Consider the following 18,346-nt stretch of genomic DNA (forward strand, 5'->3'; position numbering starts at 1 on the left):
TCTTGCTCATGTTTGACGCCATCCAAATCGCGCCCGGTGTGATTGAGGTGAAGATCCCCTAGGACCTTGCACCTAACATGACAAAATCCTCGCCTGATCTCATATTAGATAAAGTCTCTACTTGACTCACTCTTGATGTCACCTCAACAATGTTCAACATCACGAAGTCAGAGACTTTCTACACTTTCATGCTAGACACCATTCAAATTACATTTGACATTATCTCAACCCGAGACAAGTCTCTCTCCTCATGATGCCATCAATCTTATGTCCAACATGATTGAGATAAAACACTCTGGTTGCAATTGCGCTTGGTGTTATGAAGACGTGACCAACATGATTGTGATTTCTACACAATGCAAATCACGAAAGAAAACACCAACCACCAACACCCAAGCTCAAAGTGCTAAAAAGTCTACAAGAAGAGAAGAAGGAGAATAAGCATACTTAGAATCTCATCTAACCTTTTCCCACTAACAATACCTTGACAAAATTATTTAACTCCAAATGTTACATTATAAACTTATGTTTCTTTACCCATGCTCTCTTCTCCCATTAACTTTTCACTTTTTTTTTTGCACTTCCCCTCATATTCACGTGAGAGGATAAGTTTTTTCTAATTAATTAATTAATTAATTATCTGAGTCCTTCCTATTTTCATTATAGTTCTTCACATTTTTTTCTTTATCAAACAATACAAAATTTTTAACTTTTCTATACTTATCTTTTCTCTTTTTACCTTTTTCTCTATTTACCCTTTATCAAACAAGAATCGTCAAAGAATGACTTGAAAAAAAATCGAAGGGATAGACTCCTAATTAGGGAGGAATTTAGTTATAAATACATCCATTATCAAGTGCTAGACATTGTTAGCATGTAATGATCAATATTTTTTTTAAAGAACCTGTGACACCATCAATTGCCTCTTATATAGAGTAAGAATTAATATATATATATATATATATAAATATATATATTATTTATAAAATAGGAATTAATATAAAGATTAAACGACTTTTACAAATATATTTTGTGAAATATTTTCCTAAAATTATCCATTATCAATAATTCAATAAGAATTAAAGTTATAATTATAATCAATATATAGATTATATTAATATCTTTTGTGATGTTTTCCTCAAAATTATCTTATATTATTTATTATTGATTAATGATCATATCATAAGAATATATAATATATACTTATATTAATTAGCTGATTACAACATATATAATATAAATAATGGTAGTAATTATTTTTATAAAAGTATATAAATATTTTAATTAAGATAGTTATTATTTTATATTAATTATAACAATTACTATCTGTGTATATTTATTTATTCCCTTCGACTGCACTTTCGATGAAAAGCGAATAAATCGTAGGTTTACTTAAAAAAAATTGTCTTCGTTAAAAGGACTATAAAAATATTGGAAGATATTCTCTTTGATTTGATCAACGGAAATTTTGTGCTGCTAATTGTTTAATAAAAATTTTGTTGTTCAATTTTTCAAGTGGCAATGTAAATATTACTTATGTATATTGATAATGTACATGAAATTGGGTGTTAGTATTCTTCTTTTTCTTTTTTCTATTTATATAATTGCAAAAGCATATGAATATGAATTTAAACATTTTTTTATGACTGAATGTACACATTCTTAATTCTTAATATATACTATAAAACTGTCGTCAATTTTCTTTGCTTTCCTGAACACTCATTAATTTTACTGCATTTTGATTTTAATTGTTGTCTTGAAACAAAATCATATTACATTTTTATTTTATTTTCAATCTGTATAAATTAATTTCAAGATAATTATAAATATATTTAAATTATTATTCAATTTTATAATAATTTGATTTACACATGTGAATTGATAAAATATTAATTGTGAACCTTTTCTTCTTGAAGGTTTGAATTCCTCCCCTCTCTGAAGCAGGGTATAATGGAGGTTTGCAGGAGGGTGAGAGTTGAGAGAGCAGCGAGGAGAGAGAAAGGTGGAGAAATGAAAAGCAATGAAAGAGAAAAGTTGAGGGCATAAATCATAATCCAACTGAACTGAACTTCTTCTTCTCAGAAAGGCATATTCTCAAACCAGTTACACGCACTCCAACCCGATTCCAAGCCCTTACTTAATTATGTTCCATTTTCCCCAACCTCCCTTCGCACATTCTCCTCTCTGCCCATTCAATGACCGCAGGAGCAATGGCCACCGCTGCCGGAGCGGCGGCCATGCTGTACCTCATCTTCAGCCGGAGGAGGAAGGTCGAAGAGGAGTGGTCCAGGTCCTCGACGTGGAGGGTGAACCCAGCTCAGGCGCCGGCGAATGTGTTCGAATCGATTTCCATGTTGTCGGAGACGCTGAGGTTCACTTACTCCGAGACTCTCGGCAAATGGCCAATCGCCGACTTGGCCTTCGGCGTCAATTACTTTATGCGGAGACAGGTAGTGTCAGTTTCCTAGTTTCTTATCGTCAGTTTCGATTTTAGGGTTTCAAAATGGACACCACACGGTACTTGCAGGGTGATTTGGCGGTTGCGAGTGTGTATGGTGGAAGCGGTTGCGTGGAGCTAAAGGGCCCCGAAGTTGTAGCGGAGTTACAAGAGCTCAACAGGTTGTTGACGTTGTGCATGCTTTTCTCGAAGAAACCATTTCAAGACTTTTTAAATTCCGCTGGATTCTCCCAGGACCGTGTCCTTCTTCACAATCCCAAAGCTGAGGTTGGTACCATCTTTTCTAATTTTTGTTTCTAGTTTTTTTTTTTTTTCTTTTATTCTTTTGGTTTGTTAATATTGTTGGTGTTGTTGGAACTTGGAAAATTCAGATGGAGGTGTATGTGATTACTGATTAGTTTTATATGGAATAGGTTAGGCGGTCTGAGTTTCATTCACTCCCCTAACCAACCCCTTATTACTGGGTCTAATTTTATACCAGATTGTTACTATCAATTGCTAAATGCAATCTCACTAATTATTCAACGCATCCCCTTCCACGATTTCGGTATTTTTCAACTCTAGAAACACCCCGTCTGGATAATTAATTTTGAGAATATATTTTTACTAACGATTGAATGTTTCAAAAATTAGTTTCCAGAATGTATGTAACATGTCCAAAAACTAATTTCCAGAAGTGTTAGTAGCTTCTGCATGTTCACTTGATCATTTCGCCACTCCCTTCCTCGACCAAGAACCATTCCAGTTGCTTGCTTTTTCTTCTTACTGTTGGGGGATATTATATATTAATCATTTGTCTCTTGAAGTCATGATATAAAGATCCACAACTTGTGTTTCCAAAATGTTGGTTGCAGAAGACAAATCTCTCATTGTCGACACTGACAATGGTATGGTTGTGCGTCCTGGAACTCAGTCAGTGCCAGTGACAATAGTGTTTTGAGATTGTGTGTGGTCTGAAAGAGAGAAGGATCCTCTATGTCGAGTGTTGTGTGGAGGTGGATCTAGTGCCTTAGGTGAATGTACGTTTGGCTATGGCGGAAAGGAATTTACTGGATTGCCATCTCTGCATGGACACGACCAATCATAACTATGATTTGGGGACTGCAACTCCCATTGAGCTGGGATGTTCTTGCAAAGATGATTTCGCTGTTACACACAAGCCCTGTGTTGAGGCTTGGTTCAAGATCATGGGCAACAAATAAGTGCATTGTGAACAAAGGCCCGTATTTTAAGGTTTTACTTGTCCTAAGAAAAGAAATCAATAATTGCACATGTGCTGGTCCACGTAGATAGACCAGCAGATCATCCTTAAAACTTGATGGAGATTAATAGTATTTGTAATTGTTACTAAAACACAAAAGTATTAAAAAATTGGTGCACCAATGGAACTGCGTTAAGGCTATTCAAAGACATTTAATAGTGATAGTGACTTCAAATTTTAGGTGTCTAAGCTTTTGGCAGTGACCCAGTGAATGTTAAAAGGGAAATATCAAGAGAAAAATAAATTGCATGAAGAAGCTTGAAGATTCTGAAAAAAATACATTCAATTGACATCAATCTTGATTTATTAGTTCATCTGTGCCATGATGATTGGACAGCTTGACCAAAAAGTGAGACAAGTTCTAGCTTGCACACTTGAATTGCGGATTGGGAGTATAGTGGTGGAATCTAAATGCTTTGTTTGGAGGAGGGGAATGATTTGAAGGAAAAACAAAGGAACAGGTGAGAAATGATTTGATAAGAAGTAGGTAGGAAATAGAGTGAAAAATTATATTTGTTTGGTAGTATGGAATTAGGTAAGAAATATAGGGAAATTTGAATTTTTAAATCATGTTTTATTGAATTAAATATTTATATAAAATTACATCATTTATACATTTATCATTTTACCCATTTCTTACTTTTTCACCTACATGTTAATATTTTTTATTCTTTTTAGAATTGTAATTATTATATATATATATATATATATATATATATATATATATATATATATAACTCAGACAACATATTCAAAAGTATTTAAAAAACATAAATTTGAGAATTAGAGGCCGTATTCTACCATGGTCCTTTTGTATTGGAATCATAGTCAATTATAGTTTTGTTTTATGTGTTACATGTTTAACTAGGGGTGGATAATTTTGACAATGAACTTTTAAGTTTTCAATTCTCTGCAAATCCTCACATTTTGGAGGGTATAAATTTTGTCGCGGGTCCCACACCAATTTCTCATCTATTCATCTCTTTCAAACACAATGGTTTATTTATTTATTTTTTAAAATTCCGTACAGTTCCTTCCTCTCCTTGCTATTCCATGCTAATTCAAGGTCACCAAACATACAGTAAATGTCTCTATCATTTGGTCAATTTACCAAAAATGCACTTGTGTTGTGTGCATTTGTTCACAATGCACTTCTTACCCTTGATCTTGAACAAAATAGTTAAGTTCAATTTTAAACCAAATAAAATTTATAATTTTGCTACTTCATGTCCAAGGTGGGGATCAAACCCTGGTCCTTGGTTAAAGAATCATTATAGTGATATTAGGGGATCTGGGATATATTTTGAAGAATTGTTGTTTTGTGTTTTTGAAGAAAAATAATTATGATTCCAACGTCAACTTTTACTACTTAAGAATGTTATGATACTTTGTTACTCTCATTACATAATCAAAGCTTACCGACAATGGCTCTGATATTCATATCTAACTGGTTTACGAGAGTAAGAGGTAGATGTCTAACCTCAAATACCATGGATGATGGAACATATCTTTTATTTCTTCCCTTCTCGCACTTCATCATTCGCAGCCTCTTTCCACAGTCATGCTAATTCATAATGCCATCGTCATCCCTATAAATGCTTCCGCTTGCTGCACTGATCACCAAAGTCATCATGGGTTCAGTTAAAAATGGGGTTTGGGAGACATGTTTTGTTATGTGAGAGGGGGAGGGGGGAGGAGGAAATTAAGGTTATGAAATTGGGGTGGAGATTGGTCCAATTACTCCAATCAGGCATTTGATATGGGAATTAAGTTTAATAGTACACTTGTGCATTTAACTTGTCATGTCAGCAATTCCATCTCACTAATATAACAAATGTTAACAGATGGATTAAAAAGAAAGTAACGTCATACTTTAGGGGACTAAATTGTACAAAGTGGTACATTGAGAAACCAAAGGTAAACTATGTGCCACTTTCAATGATGAAATTGTGAGTTAACTCTTTTTTTAAATCATCTTTTGAGGATACTACAACTTGATAAAAAAATTGTCAGAAAAGTAATAGAAAATAAAAAGTGAGGCTGCTAACTGATGTGATTGATTGTTGATATTGTTGCTAACTGCTAACATGTTATACTTTTCATGTTAAAAAAGCATTTCCTCCTTTTTATTTCTTTTCCTTTGTTTCTGCTTTCTATCTTTCATGTTTCAATTGCTAAACTGTTTTGCATAGTGTCATCATTTTATTGCTCAATTGAAACTGAAAGTTGATTTAATGTCATGAAATTTGTAGCTTCTGAAGCCCGCTTTCACAATTATACATGATACACAATCAAAATGTTTCCTTCTATTGATCCGGGGAACACATAGCATAAAAGACACCTTGACAGCTGCAACTGGTGCCGTGGTTCCCTTTCACCATTCTATTTTAAATGATGGAGGGGTAAGCAACTTGATTTTAGGATATGCACACTGTGGTATGGTTGCTGCAGCTCGTTGGATTGCAAAACTCTGCACTCCTACACTACTTAGGGCTCTTGATGAATGTCCTGATTCAAAAGTCAAGGTATTGTTCTCTATTATTATTAAAAGAATATTATAATGCCAAAAGCCCAAAACTATGTATTCTGAATCGTTCAGTTTTCCTTTCATTTCTTACTTTTTCTATCCTTTCACTAGAATCCCATATTTTTTATTTTTTTTTTTATGTTTGCTTTTGAATTGGAATTAAATGTATTTTATTCAATCACATGACTCATCATATTCTTGCCTTTTCATCAATTCATCTTACCACAGATTGTTGGACACTCACTTGGCGGTGGTACTGCAGCACTGTTAACATATATTCTTAGAGAACAAAAAGAATTATCTTCAAGCACTTGTGTCACATTTGCCCCAGGCATGTAGCCATCCAAACTTTACATCTAAAATTGTGGAAATCAAGTTGAATTATCCTTTCATTTGATAATATGATCAAATGTGTTGGTGGTGGAAATGAGCTGGAGCCTGTTGTTATAATCAGTTCAGGCTGTGATATGAGATTTTAAATTTCTATGTCCAACATTTAGTATATAGCTATTTAGTGTGACATGAATTATAATTTATGACACAAGTAATTATTTTCTGTTACAAGTTGGAATGCCTATTTTGACTTTATAGTTGCAAAATTAAATTTGAATATGTATTTTGTTTCTTCCAATCAAACCTAAAGAAGAGATTAGTGAAGTAAGACTGTCTATTTTATCATTATATATTGCTTGTGGAGTTTGTTTTGTAGCATTGAATTTTTTCCAAAATATAGGAGTTGTGCTTATGTCATAATCAGTATTGCCAAGAGCTTTTCATTTTGTCATTTTTGCAGCTTCCTGTATGACATGGGAGTTAGCTGAATCAGGGAAGCACTTTATCACTACCATTATAAATAATTCTGACTTGGTACCCACATTATCAGCTTCTTCTGTTGATGATCTGCGCACTGAGGTGCTCTTGCCAGTTCTCTTGACCTCAATATTTTGGCTAATGTTAAATCGTTAATTCTCCCAATCTCAGATAAGATCCTCTCAGAAGACATCCTCTGTAACCTAATGCCTTGTTCTTTACTCAAGTTAGTTTTTGTTAGGTTGCTGCGTCATCTTGGTTGAATGATTTATGGGATCAAGTTGAGCATACAAAGGTTCTGAATGTCGTCTGTCGCTCAGCAACTGCACTTGGATCTCACTTCCAATCTATATCTAGTGCAAAAGACAAGGTAACTGGTGTAGTTGCTATTCTACGGCCAGTAACCAGTGGCACCCAGGTAATTTCAAGCTTCTTTCTCCTCTATTTTACATTATTTTACATTTAGATTACCAAAGCTCTTTGAGGATATAGCTTACAGTGAGGTTACCCGACACTAGTTTGCACTCAGAGCAGTTATACAAGCAATCGTAATAAGGACAGCTGATTCATTGCACTTGCCGCAATCCTATTCCTAGTACTCAGGCTGTTTCTTTGATTGTATATCTTCTTTGTGCATGGATCTTTGCCCATAATATATAATGCATCTTTTATCTTACATAGAAATCCTGCTATTGCCTGCAGAATGTGATGAAGTGTGCACAAACCGTTGTCAAATCTGTTATCAAAACTATGGCCGCACACAGTCGAAATATTCGTTCATTTCCAAAATCTAAATTAGATAACTTGGCTCAAACTTCTCTGGTACATGAAAATATAAGTAAATCTTTTTTGACTGAATGTGCGCCTGTGTTGAATAAGGATGAACCAAACTCCTCAAGTGGAAGATCTGGACTTGATGCCATATATGAAGAGGAACAAGTCACTTTTAGCAACGAGTACATTACCCCTCCTGTGGGAGATAACATCAGCGAAGGTGAACTGTGGTATGAGCTGGAGAGGGAACTCAAAAAATCGAATAATACCCTGGACATTCATGCTCATGTAGAAGAGGCAGCTGCAGCAAAAGAGATAACCAAAGAAGAGAATCAGCTTATTGATGCTGCACAAAGTAGCAATTCAATCACAGCATCCGACAACATAGACAGCTATCGATTTTATCCCCCAGGAAAAATCATGCATATTGTTTCCACACCATCTGATGACTCTAGTTCAAACTTCATTGAAGAACATGCCAAATTATATGAAACTCCTAGACAGTTGTATAGCAAGCTCAGACTTACAAAATCGATGATAAATGATCATTACATGCCAACGTATAGGAAGATGATCCAACTATTAATCCAACAACTAGATAAGGATGATAAAGTGAAATAGAATACAGTGTACTACTACCACGAAAGGAAAAATACCAAATGTTTAAATAATCAATCTATGATACTGATTATTTGCCCCCGTTCTGATGCTCATCATTATGAAGAAAATCTGAAGTGCTTTCTAACCCATTTATTTGTGTAGACTTGCAATTGAAAACGTGTTTTTGAATTATTATTATTATGGTTAAATTAACGCTGACTGCACATAAACCTTCCTATAAATTTTTAAATTTTTAGAACTGATATGTAGCCTCTCCTAGTAGGATAAGCCTCCAAAAATTGACGGGCAGAACAGAACCTAAAATTCACTGGTATTTTTTAGATTTATAATAAGTAATTTAAAATGTGACACAATTGTTTTTGATTGTTGATTAATTTTTATAAAAATATTAAAATTTAATTCATAATAAATACTAGTATTTAGCTTATCTAATGTATAAACATATTTATTATATATAGTTAAAATTTATAATAAATTATACTTATAAATAAATATTATATTTGAATATATAAATTATATTTAAAATTTGTATAATAGGTATTCGTAAAATTATATAATTATATACCAAATTTATGATAATTTATATTGTAACACATTTTTTTATTAACCATGCCAAACAAACATTTTTTATTGATTAATATGAAGTTGAAACACTAATATTTAATTTATAAATAATTATGATAAATAAAAATTAAATTATATGAAATTGAAAGAATTCCTAAAAACTCTTTCATTAAAGAAAAACTAAAAATTATTTTCTTGTAAAATAATTTTTTGTGTTTTATATCTAGAGATTGATTATAAAATAAAAATTTTATTAAATAAAAAATTAAAAAATTCTTAAAGTTGTTTTGGTTGAAATTTCTTGAAAATGTTCATAGATAAGAATTTTCACATTAAAAGAATTGGATAAAAAAAAATTATAATAGTTAAAGAAGTTAATTTTTTTATAAACCTTCTTATTGGAGAATGATTTTTAAAAAAAATTGTATAATATAATTTTTAATATTGTATTTAATATATAAGAGTTGATTTTAAATTGAAGTAATTTTATGTAATTTTTATGATAAATAAAAAAATTATACTAAAGTTTTGCCTTTATGAAAAGAATATTAACATAAATCATATGATTAACATCATTTCAGATTTAGTTTTGACCAAATTACTTTTTTAAATTAACATAATTTAAAATCAATTTTGTTAATGGTTTAAAGGTACTAAATACACGTATGAGATACAAGAATCAAACGCTATAAACATCAGCTTGAACATTAATTTAGGTTATATGATTAATTATGTAAACATCAATTTTTTATTACTTGATTAAGCAAAATAAATAAGTAAAAAAAATAGAGAAAGAAATAGAAAAGTGAAATATGTATTTCAATGCACTGGAATAAGAAATAAATAATAATAATTTTTTTAATTACATTATTGTGCAATGTATTAGCCCGATTTTATTGATAAGTAATAACTAATTTACTACGAGTGTATTTGAAAAAATAGTAAAAATTAAATTATTTTAATAATGAATTATTCTTATAATTGATTATAATCGACATGAAATTTTGTTTGGATAAAATATTTGAAAAATAATTTTAAGATCTTTAATTTTACTTGAATATAATATAAATAAATATTTTTATGCAATAAATTAGCTTAAAAGAGAAAAAGAAAAAACAATTGAAAAGAACTTAATTTTAGATTTGCAGTTTCTTAAAAATAACTTAACTTTTTTTTTTATTTATACAAATTTAAGTTGTTCTAAATATACAATTTATTCTGTAGATTTTTTTTCTAAAAAAATAGTTAAAAATGAAAAAATTATTCTTCTTAACATATTTGATCCATGTAACTTAGTTAATGAAATCTTCATTTTCAATCTTTTTTCATTTAGACTATTCAAATCGAGGCATTACTTAAAGAGATAAAAAAAAATATACTTATTTAAATGAGTGAAAAAAATGAACAAAAGAAATAAATAAAATTATATGTTAAACAAGTTCTATGCTAGTTTTAAACTATCAAATTTTGAACCAAAAAATTGAAAAATTTTAGTATATTATTTTAAATAAATTATTTATTGTTATATGTTTTAATATGATTAAAAAAGTTATTTACCTGTTAAAAATTAAATCAAACATAAAGTAAATGACCTAAAATATATTATTATTTTTTCTTTTTTATGCTTATCATCGATGGATCTAAAATTTGACTGATTTATTGTTGTGGTGTCATATTTGTTACTCTTAAAGTTAGTGTAGATCTTTCTAATAGAAAATTAAATGTGTGATTTAAATATTTTTTAAGATAAAAAATAATATTTATTTTAAAAATATAGATTTGTTTTTAATGTTTTATATATCGATATTGCATCTAAGACATTAATAAATAATAATATTTTAATATATGTCGATTATATATAACTAAAATTTATAATAAATTATATATAAATTATATTTTAAATTTATATAAATAAATATTTATAAACACATAAATTATATATTAAATTTATGATACACAATTTATACAGTACAAGTTTTTAAAAAATTATCTCGTCAAATAAAAATTCTTAAAAATATTTTAACTCAAAATAGTTGTTTAAATTTAATATATAAAAGTTGATTAATTAATGATCATTTAATTTTTCATTAAATATAAACATAAATATTTAAGAATGATTTTTTTATAGGAACTAAAATTAAAATTCCTTTTTTGGAAGAAGTAAGAAGAAAATAGTAATTACTTTGGATTGCCAAATGTCATTCCCATAGTAATTACTATTTACCTTTTGTGCATGCTTTTCTCCAAGAAACCATTTCACTAGTCTTTAGGTTGTACTTGATTCTCACCAAACCATTTTCTTCTCCACCTCCACTAGGCTGAGCTAGGCACCTTCTTTCTAATTTTGTCTCATCTATTTTAAGATTTTTTTCCCCTTGTGGAAAATCATTCTGTTGAAAGAGGTAAGTTGAGGTACAAGCATGAGATTTATATAACCATCCTTAATAACTAATAAGAAGGGACATTGATACATTCCACTTGCTGCAATCCTGTCCTCAAACTGTTTCTATGATTGTATATCTCCTTTTTGCTAGCAAATTTACTCATATTTAATGCATCTTTATGTTATAGAAACCTTGCTATTATCTACAGATTGCGCAAAATGTTGTTGTCAAATCTATATCTTCATGCCACCAGAATATTGATAGCTTTGTTGGAACTTTTCTAGTACACGAAAATATAAGTGAAAGGATCAGAGAGACCCACATTTTCAAGCACATTGCCTTGAAGAATCAACCCATTTGCATTAGCCTTCTTGTGCTTGACTTGAAAGGAAAATAGAGTCCCACATCGGGTTGTGGGACGCTGCAGTATCAGAAGGAAATATCATAAGATGCATTTAAGACTTTCAAAAACCAATGTGATGGTATAACATGTTAATAATGTTGGTATTGCAATTCATAAAATCAATAATGTTTGTAAGTCCCAAATTCAGAAATAAATCATGTTTGTAAGTCCCACATCGAGAATTCTATACACTAAATAGTGGTGAGCTGGTTATAATTAAACCACAGCAGACACATGTGACTTTAACCTGTCCTGTCAGGGGGTGAAAGGCGACTCGCCAATGATCGTTTTGAGACGACGAGTCGTGCCAACACCTATTAATATGAACACACATTTGAGGGCGGGTGAGTCTCACCCTACTTTGGTTAGGACTTTCCCGTCAATTTTTGGAAGCCTCTCCTGTTAGGAAAGGCTCTTAACATAGTCATGTTTATTTATTATCTATTGTTAATTAATTTGTAACCAATAATTTATTATTTATTACTAATATTAATATTAATCTATAATTATTTTATAATAAATTAATAATCTTTTTTATTTTATTTACAATAGTAATTATCTAAATAATAAAGTGATGTCATAATATTTTTATAAATAAAAGTTTTATTCTATATTAATATTAGAATTTCACAAACCATTGCTAAGTCCAAGCTAGAAAAAATCTGGAGTGAGAAACAGAAAACACAAATTAGAACATTCAACCTTTACCTAAATCCAACTTCGGAAAAACTGAATAATGGGATGCAGACAGTGACTTGATTCACCTCGAGATAATAGATGATTCTTAAATATATAAAGATAAATATATAAAAATTATCTCTTAAATAATATATATATATATATATATATATATATATATATATATATATATAGATTTTGGAGTTTTATAAAAATTTGTGAATAATATTTGAATTAAATAAATTTATAATCTAATATTTTAAAAATCAATAAAAATGTAATTTTAAGCGTAAGATGTAATATACGTATAAAATGTAGTTATTATAGGAGAAAAATGTACATTTGAATACAGGAGGGATGCTGTAGCACTTGTAATTTTAAGGGAATAAAAGTATAAAATATAATTTGGTAAATTTTTTAGTAGAAAATCTAACAAAAATAAAAAGTAAAGTATCATACATTTTAACCTGTTAGTTGAAACTAATTCATAAATTAATTAGAAACTAATTTAATTTTAACAAAAATTCATACGATAAATCTAAATAAATCATATATGTTTGTGTTATTTAAAGAGAATTGTATAATACAAATAAACTCCGTTATTTAAAGAGAATTGTATAATATAAATAAACTCTTTAATTGATTCATGTAATTAAGATAATATTATTAATTTGTATATTGTTAAAAAATAATATAAAAATCTAGAAAAATAAGAAACAAAATGCATAAACTATAAGTCAAATTTTTATTTTTTATTTAAATATTCATATATCTTTCTATTTTGTCGATCTATATAAAATAATGTCACCTCATATTTCTATTAGATTTTTATATTTGTAAATGTAATGTAATGTGTCAAACTTAATAATTGATAAATTAGTTAATCAACATTTTTTTTTTTGGATAAACTACAAGAACTAAATGATTATTAATATATCTTATATCTTAGACAACTGTTTTCTTGGTTTGGCAACAATAATCTTCTTTATTTTTCTTTCTGGATGGCCATTCAATATTAGCTGCAGCCTGCAGTGACCAGTTCGATGTTCCATCCAAATGCTATAATAATAGTAAGAAATTGCATGCCATCAACCACCATAACGAGTTTTCAAAGACTCAGGTGGCTCTTCTTCCATGATGTTTGTTCCCACTTTTTCAAAGTACTGACGTATGGTCGTTCTACGGTCACCAAGGAAGGTATGATCCAAAAAGTTATTGTAGACTTCATCCCCATGTCCTTTTGCAGCCAGGACACTGCATCAATTCATTACCATCCGTTAATTTTTTACAAGCACATGTCAAATTAACATTAGTGTTGGAAATAATTATATATCTCATAATTAAATATAACATAATACTATACTATATTGCACTTTTAATAGTATTGTGACATACATATGGTTTGATACTTAAAATAACAGTCATGCTAGACAAAGATACTAATCATTAGACAATTTTTTTTTCTTTTTTAATCAAACAGTCTTCATTTTTATTTATTTATTTATTTATTATTTTCTCATTTGTCATCTATTCTTTTATACTTTTCCTAATTTCTTCCTCTTTATTTAACACAATATCAGTATTATCAACTAATTAATTAATATAATAGGTTACTTACCAATGACGAAGATAAACACGACATGGTAAAACATCATCGCGCCAAATCTTATGGATTTTATATTCTTCAAATTGTTCAAAATATTTTTCCCTGCCCTCTGTTTAAAAAAAACATAAATATATGACATGTAAAATATAAAAAGACAAATTCACGCTGACAGGAGAGAAACAAATAAGCTTTCACTATACGCATTTCAAATAATATAGTTGATAAGATGCAAACTCAACACATATACAATGTTGGCCTCTGATGGATAATTATGTGCAACGACTCTTTGATGACTCCAAATTTACAATCTAATTATAATTGATATGTCATTATAACTTTTTGTTGTTTTAATTTAGAATCTGATAAAATTAATTTTAAATTGATAAATATGATTAAAACGTGTTTAAATTAATTAGAACTAAATTCAAGAAAAAATTAGAACATATATTTACATCATAGTGTATTTTTTTTAATTAAAAAATAAAAAAATAATTTTTAACTTTAAAACAAATAGAAGGGAGTATGTAATTCAATAGAAAGGGTGGCGCAATGATCAAAATCCGGTACTCCCTCCCATATCATAATATATAAGAAGGAAATTGATTTTCGCTTATTAAGTTAATTAATATTTATTTAATTTAAAATATTTTTTCAAATTGACTTTTATTGAAACTTGATAGAAAGATAAAAAAAAATATTTGTTGGAAAGAAAATCAAAATAAAAAATATTTTAGATATGAAAATATTAAATAAATTTAAATTAATTAAAGTTTATAATATCAATATAATTTTATTTTTATTTTTTTTATTTATATTGATGGGATCAATTATATGACTTTCAAGACAGTACGTTGGAATAACAATATGATAAATAATACAAGTAACATCAGAAATTATAGAAATTAGTTGCAAAAGACATGGTGCCTGACTTATTTCATAAATTAACTCCCAAGTGTATTAATTAGGAGTTACTTAAAAAAAATTGTGTAAGCATGTTATAACTAGCTAAATTTTTGAAGAATATAGATGTCATGTTGTATTGTATGTGAGTTACAGGATAAAATTAAAAAAAATAAAGAGACAATTCATGTAATACTATTTTGTAACAATAAACTTAGAAGTTGTAACATTACCGGTGCATCTAAATTTAAAGAATTCTTCATCAGTGTAAGAAGCACAGAGAACCTGCGTTGATGATACACAAAATCATCAATCGATTAAATACCATATTTACGGTACAAACAAATCTAGCAAAAAGAAAGTAAGGCTAAAAATAAGATAATTGATAAAAATGTAACATACGGCTGGATTAGGAAAGGGCTTCCCATCTAGTGATTCAGGAACAACCTATAAGAGACAAAATAATAATAATAATAATAATAATAATAATAATAATAATAATAATAATAATAATATCAAATTATATTTGAATCTCTTGAACAGGTATTAGAACGAAGTCACAAGCAAATGAAATAACAACTCACAGCTAAAAAACGATATTCGCGCTCTCTTTCAATAAAGGCTGGAATCTGAATCCGTTGAAAGAAAATAACGTATAACAATTGATCAGTTAAAACTTAAAATTTATTCCCTCACACGTAATGAAAGATTTGAAAAGATTGTACCTCTGTTTTCTTTATCTCAAAAACAGTTACAACAATAATTTCACCTTCACAGGGTTCAGCAGAGAGTCCTGCAATTTCCTACAACCAAACAAGCCTATTAAAAGCAGACACCACAAACTAAAACTACTCTTCACAATTTTTTAAACTACTAATATATCTCCTATATATTTTATTTTTAAAATTTTATTTATGATTAATCTATTTAAACGTACATAAGAATTTGATAATGTACAATAAAATATTCACAAAATTTAAAACAACAACAGCAACCTTCTAAACATAATCAACAGTCGTTGTTCTAAGTTGTAATGGTTCCGTCAGTCTAGTCTCAAATTCTAGTATCGTAAATGAAAAAACTATAATTAAAAAGAGAAATTACAGTAAAAAGACGTGAACCAATTTTTCCAGCAGAAAATAGTTATAAATAGAGAGAGATGTTAACTGTGAAAGGAAAATATATGATTTGAAGTAAATGAATAGACCTGAGTTTTGATGTTGGCAACGCCGTTCCTGAAAAAGAGGCCTCCGACGGCGGTGAAGAGACGGCGGAAACCGGTTAGCCGGGCGTTTCGGAAGTTAAGAAGGTCAGGGAAAGTGGATCTGGCACTTGTCTCTGTGTCAAAATTAAGAGGATTGGTATGTAAAAAATCAAACAGGCAACGCATAATAATAGTAATAGTACCATACCGGAGAGGAGGGAACCGTAGCCGCAAATGGAGATGTAACCGTCGTCTCCATATGGAGAGGCTAAGGCTTGAAAATCGGATTGGTGAGTGAGATGAGTGATGGCCATGGGAATGGGAATGGGAAGAAGGCTTGCACTCATTGGTTAATAAATAGTCAAAAACAAGGATCCCACAACTATGCTGTGCCCACACCTCCCATACACTGCACCCGTACACTTCACCATTCTTTTTTAATTACTTTCTACTCTTTTTTCATTATTAATCAAATCTTTTTAATAATTTAGATTCTCAAAACTAATATTTTAATTTATCTATCTATTTGTTTTTATGTATATTATTGTCATTATATTTTGAAATTCATTAAGAAAACCTTTGAATTCTTCATTGTCATGACCAATATGACATAATTTCAATTTTCGTCACTATATTATAACATTCATTAAATCAGAATAACCTATACCTACCGGTGCAATACATAAATTGGAGATGACTAATAAATTTCGAGTAATGACGGACAAAATTCATTGGCAAAATAATAAAGTCATGGATGTCATTTTTCAACATATTTCATAATAGATGTCAACTCTTATCATGAATTTACACATTCGTAATACATTTTGTATCTAGTGCAAAATTGAGGATAAATTAATGGCTTTACACATTTATATTGTATTCTGTGTATCTAGTGCAGAAGTAAGGATGAATTAATAGATTAACATATTTATAACAATGCATTCTGGGTATCTAGTGCAGAAGAATAGAATATAAATCGTGTGATGGGACCGAAATAATTGTAAAATGTTTATTTGAACCAACTCTGCAGAACATGACTGATTTATAAGTAAAATGTCACATTTCTTTTGCAAAATCTAACGGGAGTATTTTAACTCTACAGTGCCTTGAAACTGAGTATGCGAAGGCAATAACACAGAATTCATTACTCCAAAATTTGTTTCCTTGACTTATTTATAGGAAGATTCATACTTCTCAATTTTTTAAAATCGCTGATGTGGGACTTGAAATAGGCATTTCTTATAGATTAAGAACGGTGTATGTGATTTTCTCATCGTAAATATCATTTATGAATTTGTTAGTCTACAATAGCAGAATATAAATGTTAGAAATTAATATTTTAATTTAATATTTAATATATATATATATATATTTATAATAGTGTAGTTTTTTTTTTTTATAATTCTTATTCTCTCTCACGCACATCTATAGAAGTTTCTTTATTTATTTATTTATTTCCTATTTCTTCTAACCGCATGCTTTTAACCAAAAGCATAGTAACATTTTAACTTTCCAAAAAATGTGCTGCACGTTGAGCATCAACACACTTGGGATCCAAGCTTTAAAAAATCTTTTTGGAACAAATTCAGGTCATTGCATTTAAATATAGGTGCCTAAGAAAAAGAAAAAGATATATACAACAAGTTTACTTATTTTTTCCTCAAAATTATTTCTATTATTAAAATATTTTTTAGAATAGTGTTCTTTGATTCGAGGATCTTTCGTTACACTCGAATGGTCTAATGAGTTGACTTATTTTAGAAAATGAATGCACTATAATACTCAAAATTATCAATGCAGTGGGATGTTTTCTTTCTAAGAACAACGCTTGGCACAGTTGAGATCGTGGGAGTGGTGTACAGCTGCTAGAATGGTGTCTTCTTCTTTTCCATAATGGTTGATGAACTCATTGTCTTGTGCAAGTGTCCCTTAAATTTGTTTTTTCTTATTTTTGGGTCATCTTGTTTATAATTATGACTTGCACTTCTTGTGCACAATTTTCTTGGGATTAATAAATTCTTGGCTTATAAAAAAAAAGGACAACGCTCTGCGTGCTTCAACCCAAGTTACTCTAATCTTATTATTTAATATTTTAATTTACTTTTCATGTTTAATTATTTGTTACTGATTATTTTGTTTTAAATTTTAAAGTATTC

The 18,346-nt window shown here is 29.4% G+C and overlaps 2 protein-coding genes across 3 annotated transcripts; one reads left to right on the forward strand and one right to left on the reverse strand.

Annotated features, from left to right (window-relative positions):
- The first annotated feature begins 1,850 nt into the window (after positions 1 to 1,850).
- Positions 1,851 to 8,529, forward strand: LOC109809628 (uncharacterized). Its single transcript, XM_020372993.3, has 7 exons — positions 1,851 to 2,450; positions 2,528 to 2,725; positions 5,972 to 6,244; positions 6,475 to 6,577; positions 7,040 to 7,158; positions 7,298 to 7,474; positions 7,759 to 8,529. The coding sequence occupies exons 1-7, from the start codon at positions 2,196 to 2,198 to the stop codon at positions 8,449 to 8,451; spliced, it is 1,818 nt and encodes a 605-aa protein (XP_020228582.1). The 5' UTR covers positions 1,851 to 2,195; the 3' UTR covers positions 8,452 to 8,529.
- Positions 8,530 to 13,323: 4,794 nt separating this feature from the next.
- On the reverse strand, positions 13,324 to 16,576 carry LOC109809374 (uncharacterized). 2 transcript variants are annotated; one of them, XM_083075853.1, is made up of 8 exons: positions 16,399 to 16,564; positions 16,194 to 16,324; positions 15,712 to 15,789; positions 15,571 to 15,615; positions 15,389 to 15,433; positions 15,220 to 15,271; positions 14,099 to 14,195; positions 13,324 to 13,734 (listed from the first exon to the last, which is right to left on the reverse strand). In XM_083075853.1, the coding sequence occupies exons 1-8, from the start codon at positions 16,535 to 16,537 to the stop codon at positions 13,569 to 13,571; spliced, it is 753 nt and encodes a 250-aa protein (XP_082931979.1). In that variant the 5' UTR covers positions 16,538 to 16,564; the 3' UTR covers positions 13,324 to 13,568. The 2 variants fall into 2 exon arrangements, with proteins under 2 accessions (XP_082931979.1, XP_082931980.1); XM_083075854.1 differs by lacking the exon at positions 14,099 to 14,195 and having other exon boundaries at positions 16,399 to 16,576.
- Positions 16,577 to 18,346: the final 1,770 nt, after the last annotated feature.

The sequence above is a fragment of the Cajanus cajan genome, chromosome 5 (assembly GCF_000230855.2).
Source record: "Cajanus cajan strain Asha chromosome 5, NIPB_CcT2T_4, whole genome shotgun sequence".
NCBI lineage: Eukaryota > Viridiplantae > Streptophyta > Magnoliopsida > Fabales > Fabaceae > Cajanus > Cajanus cajan.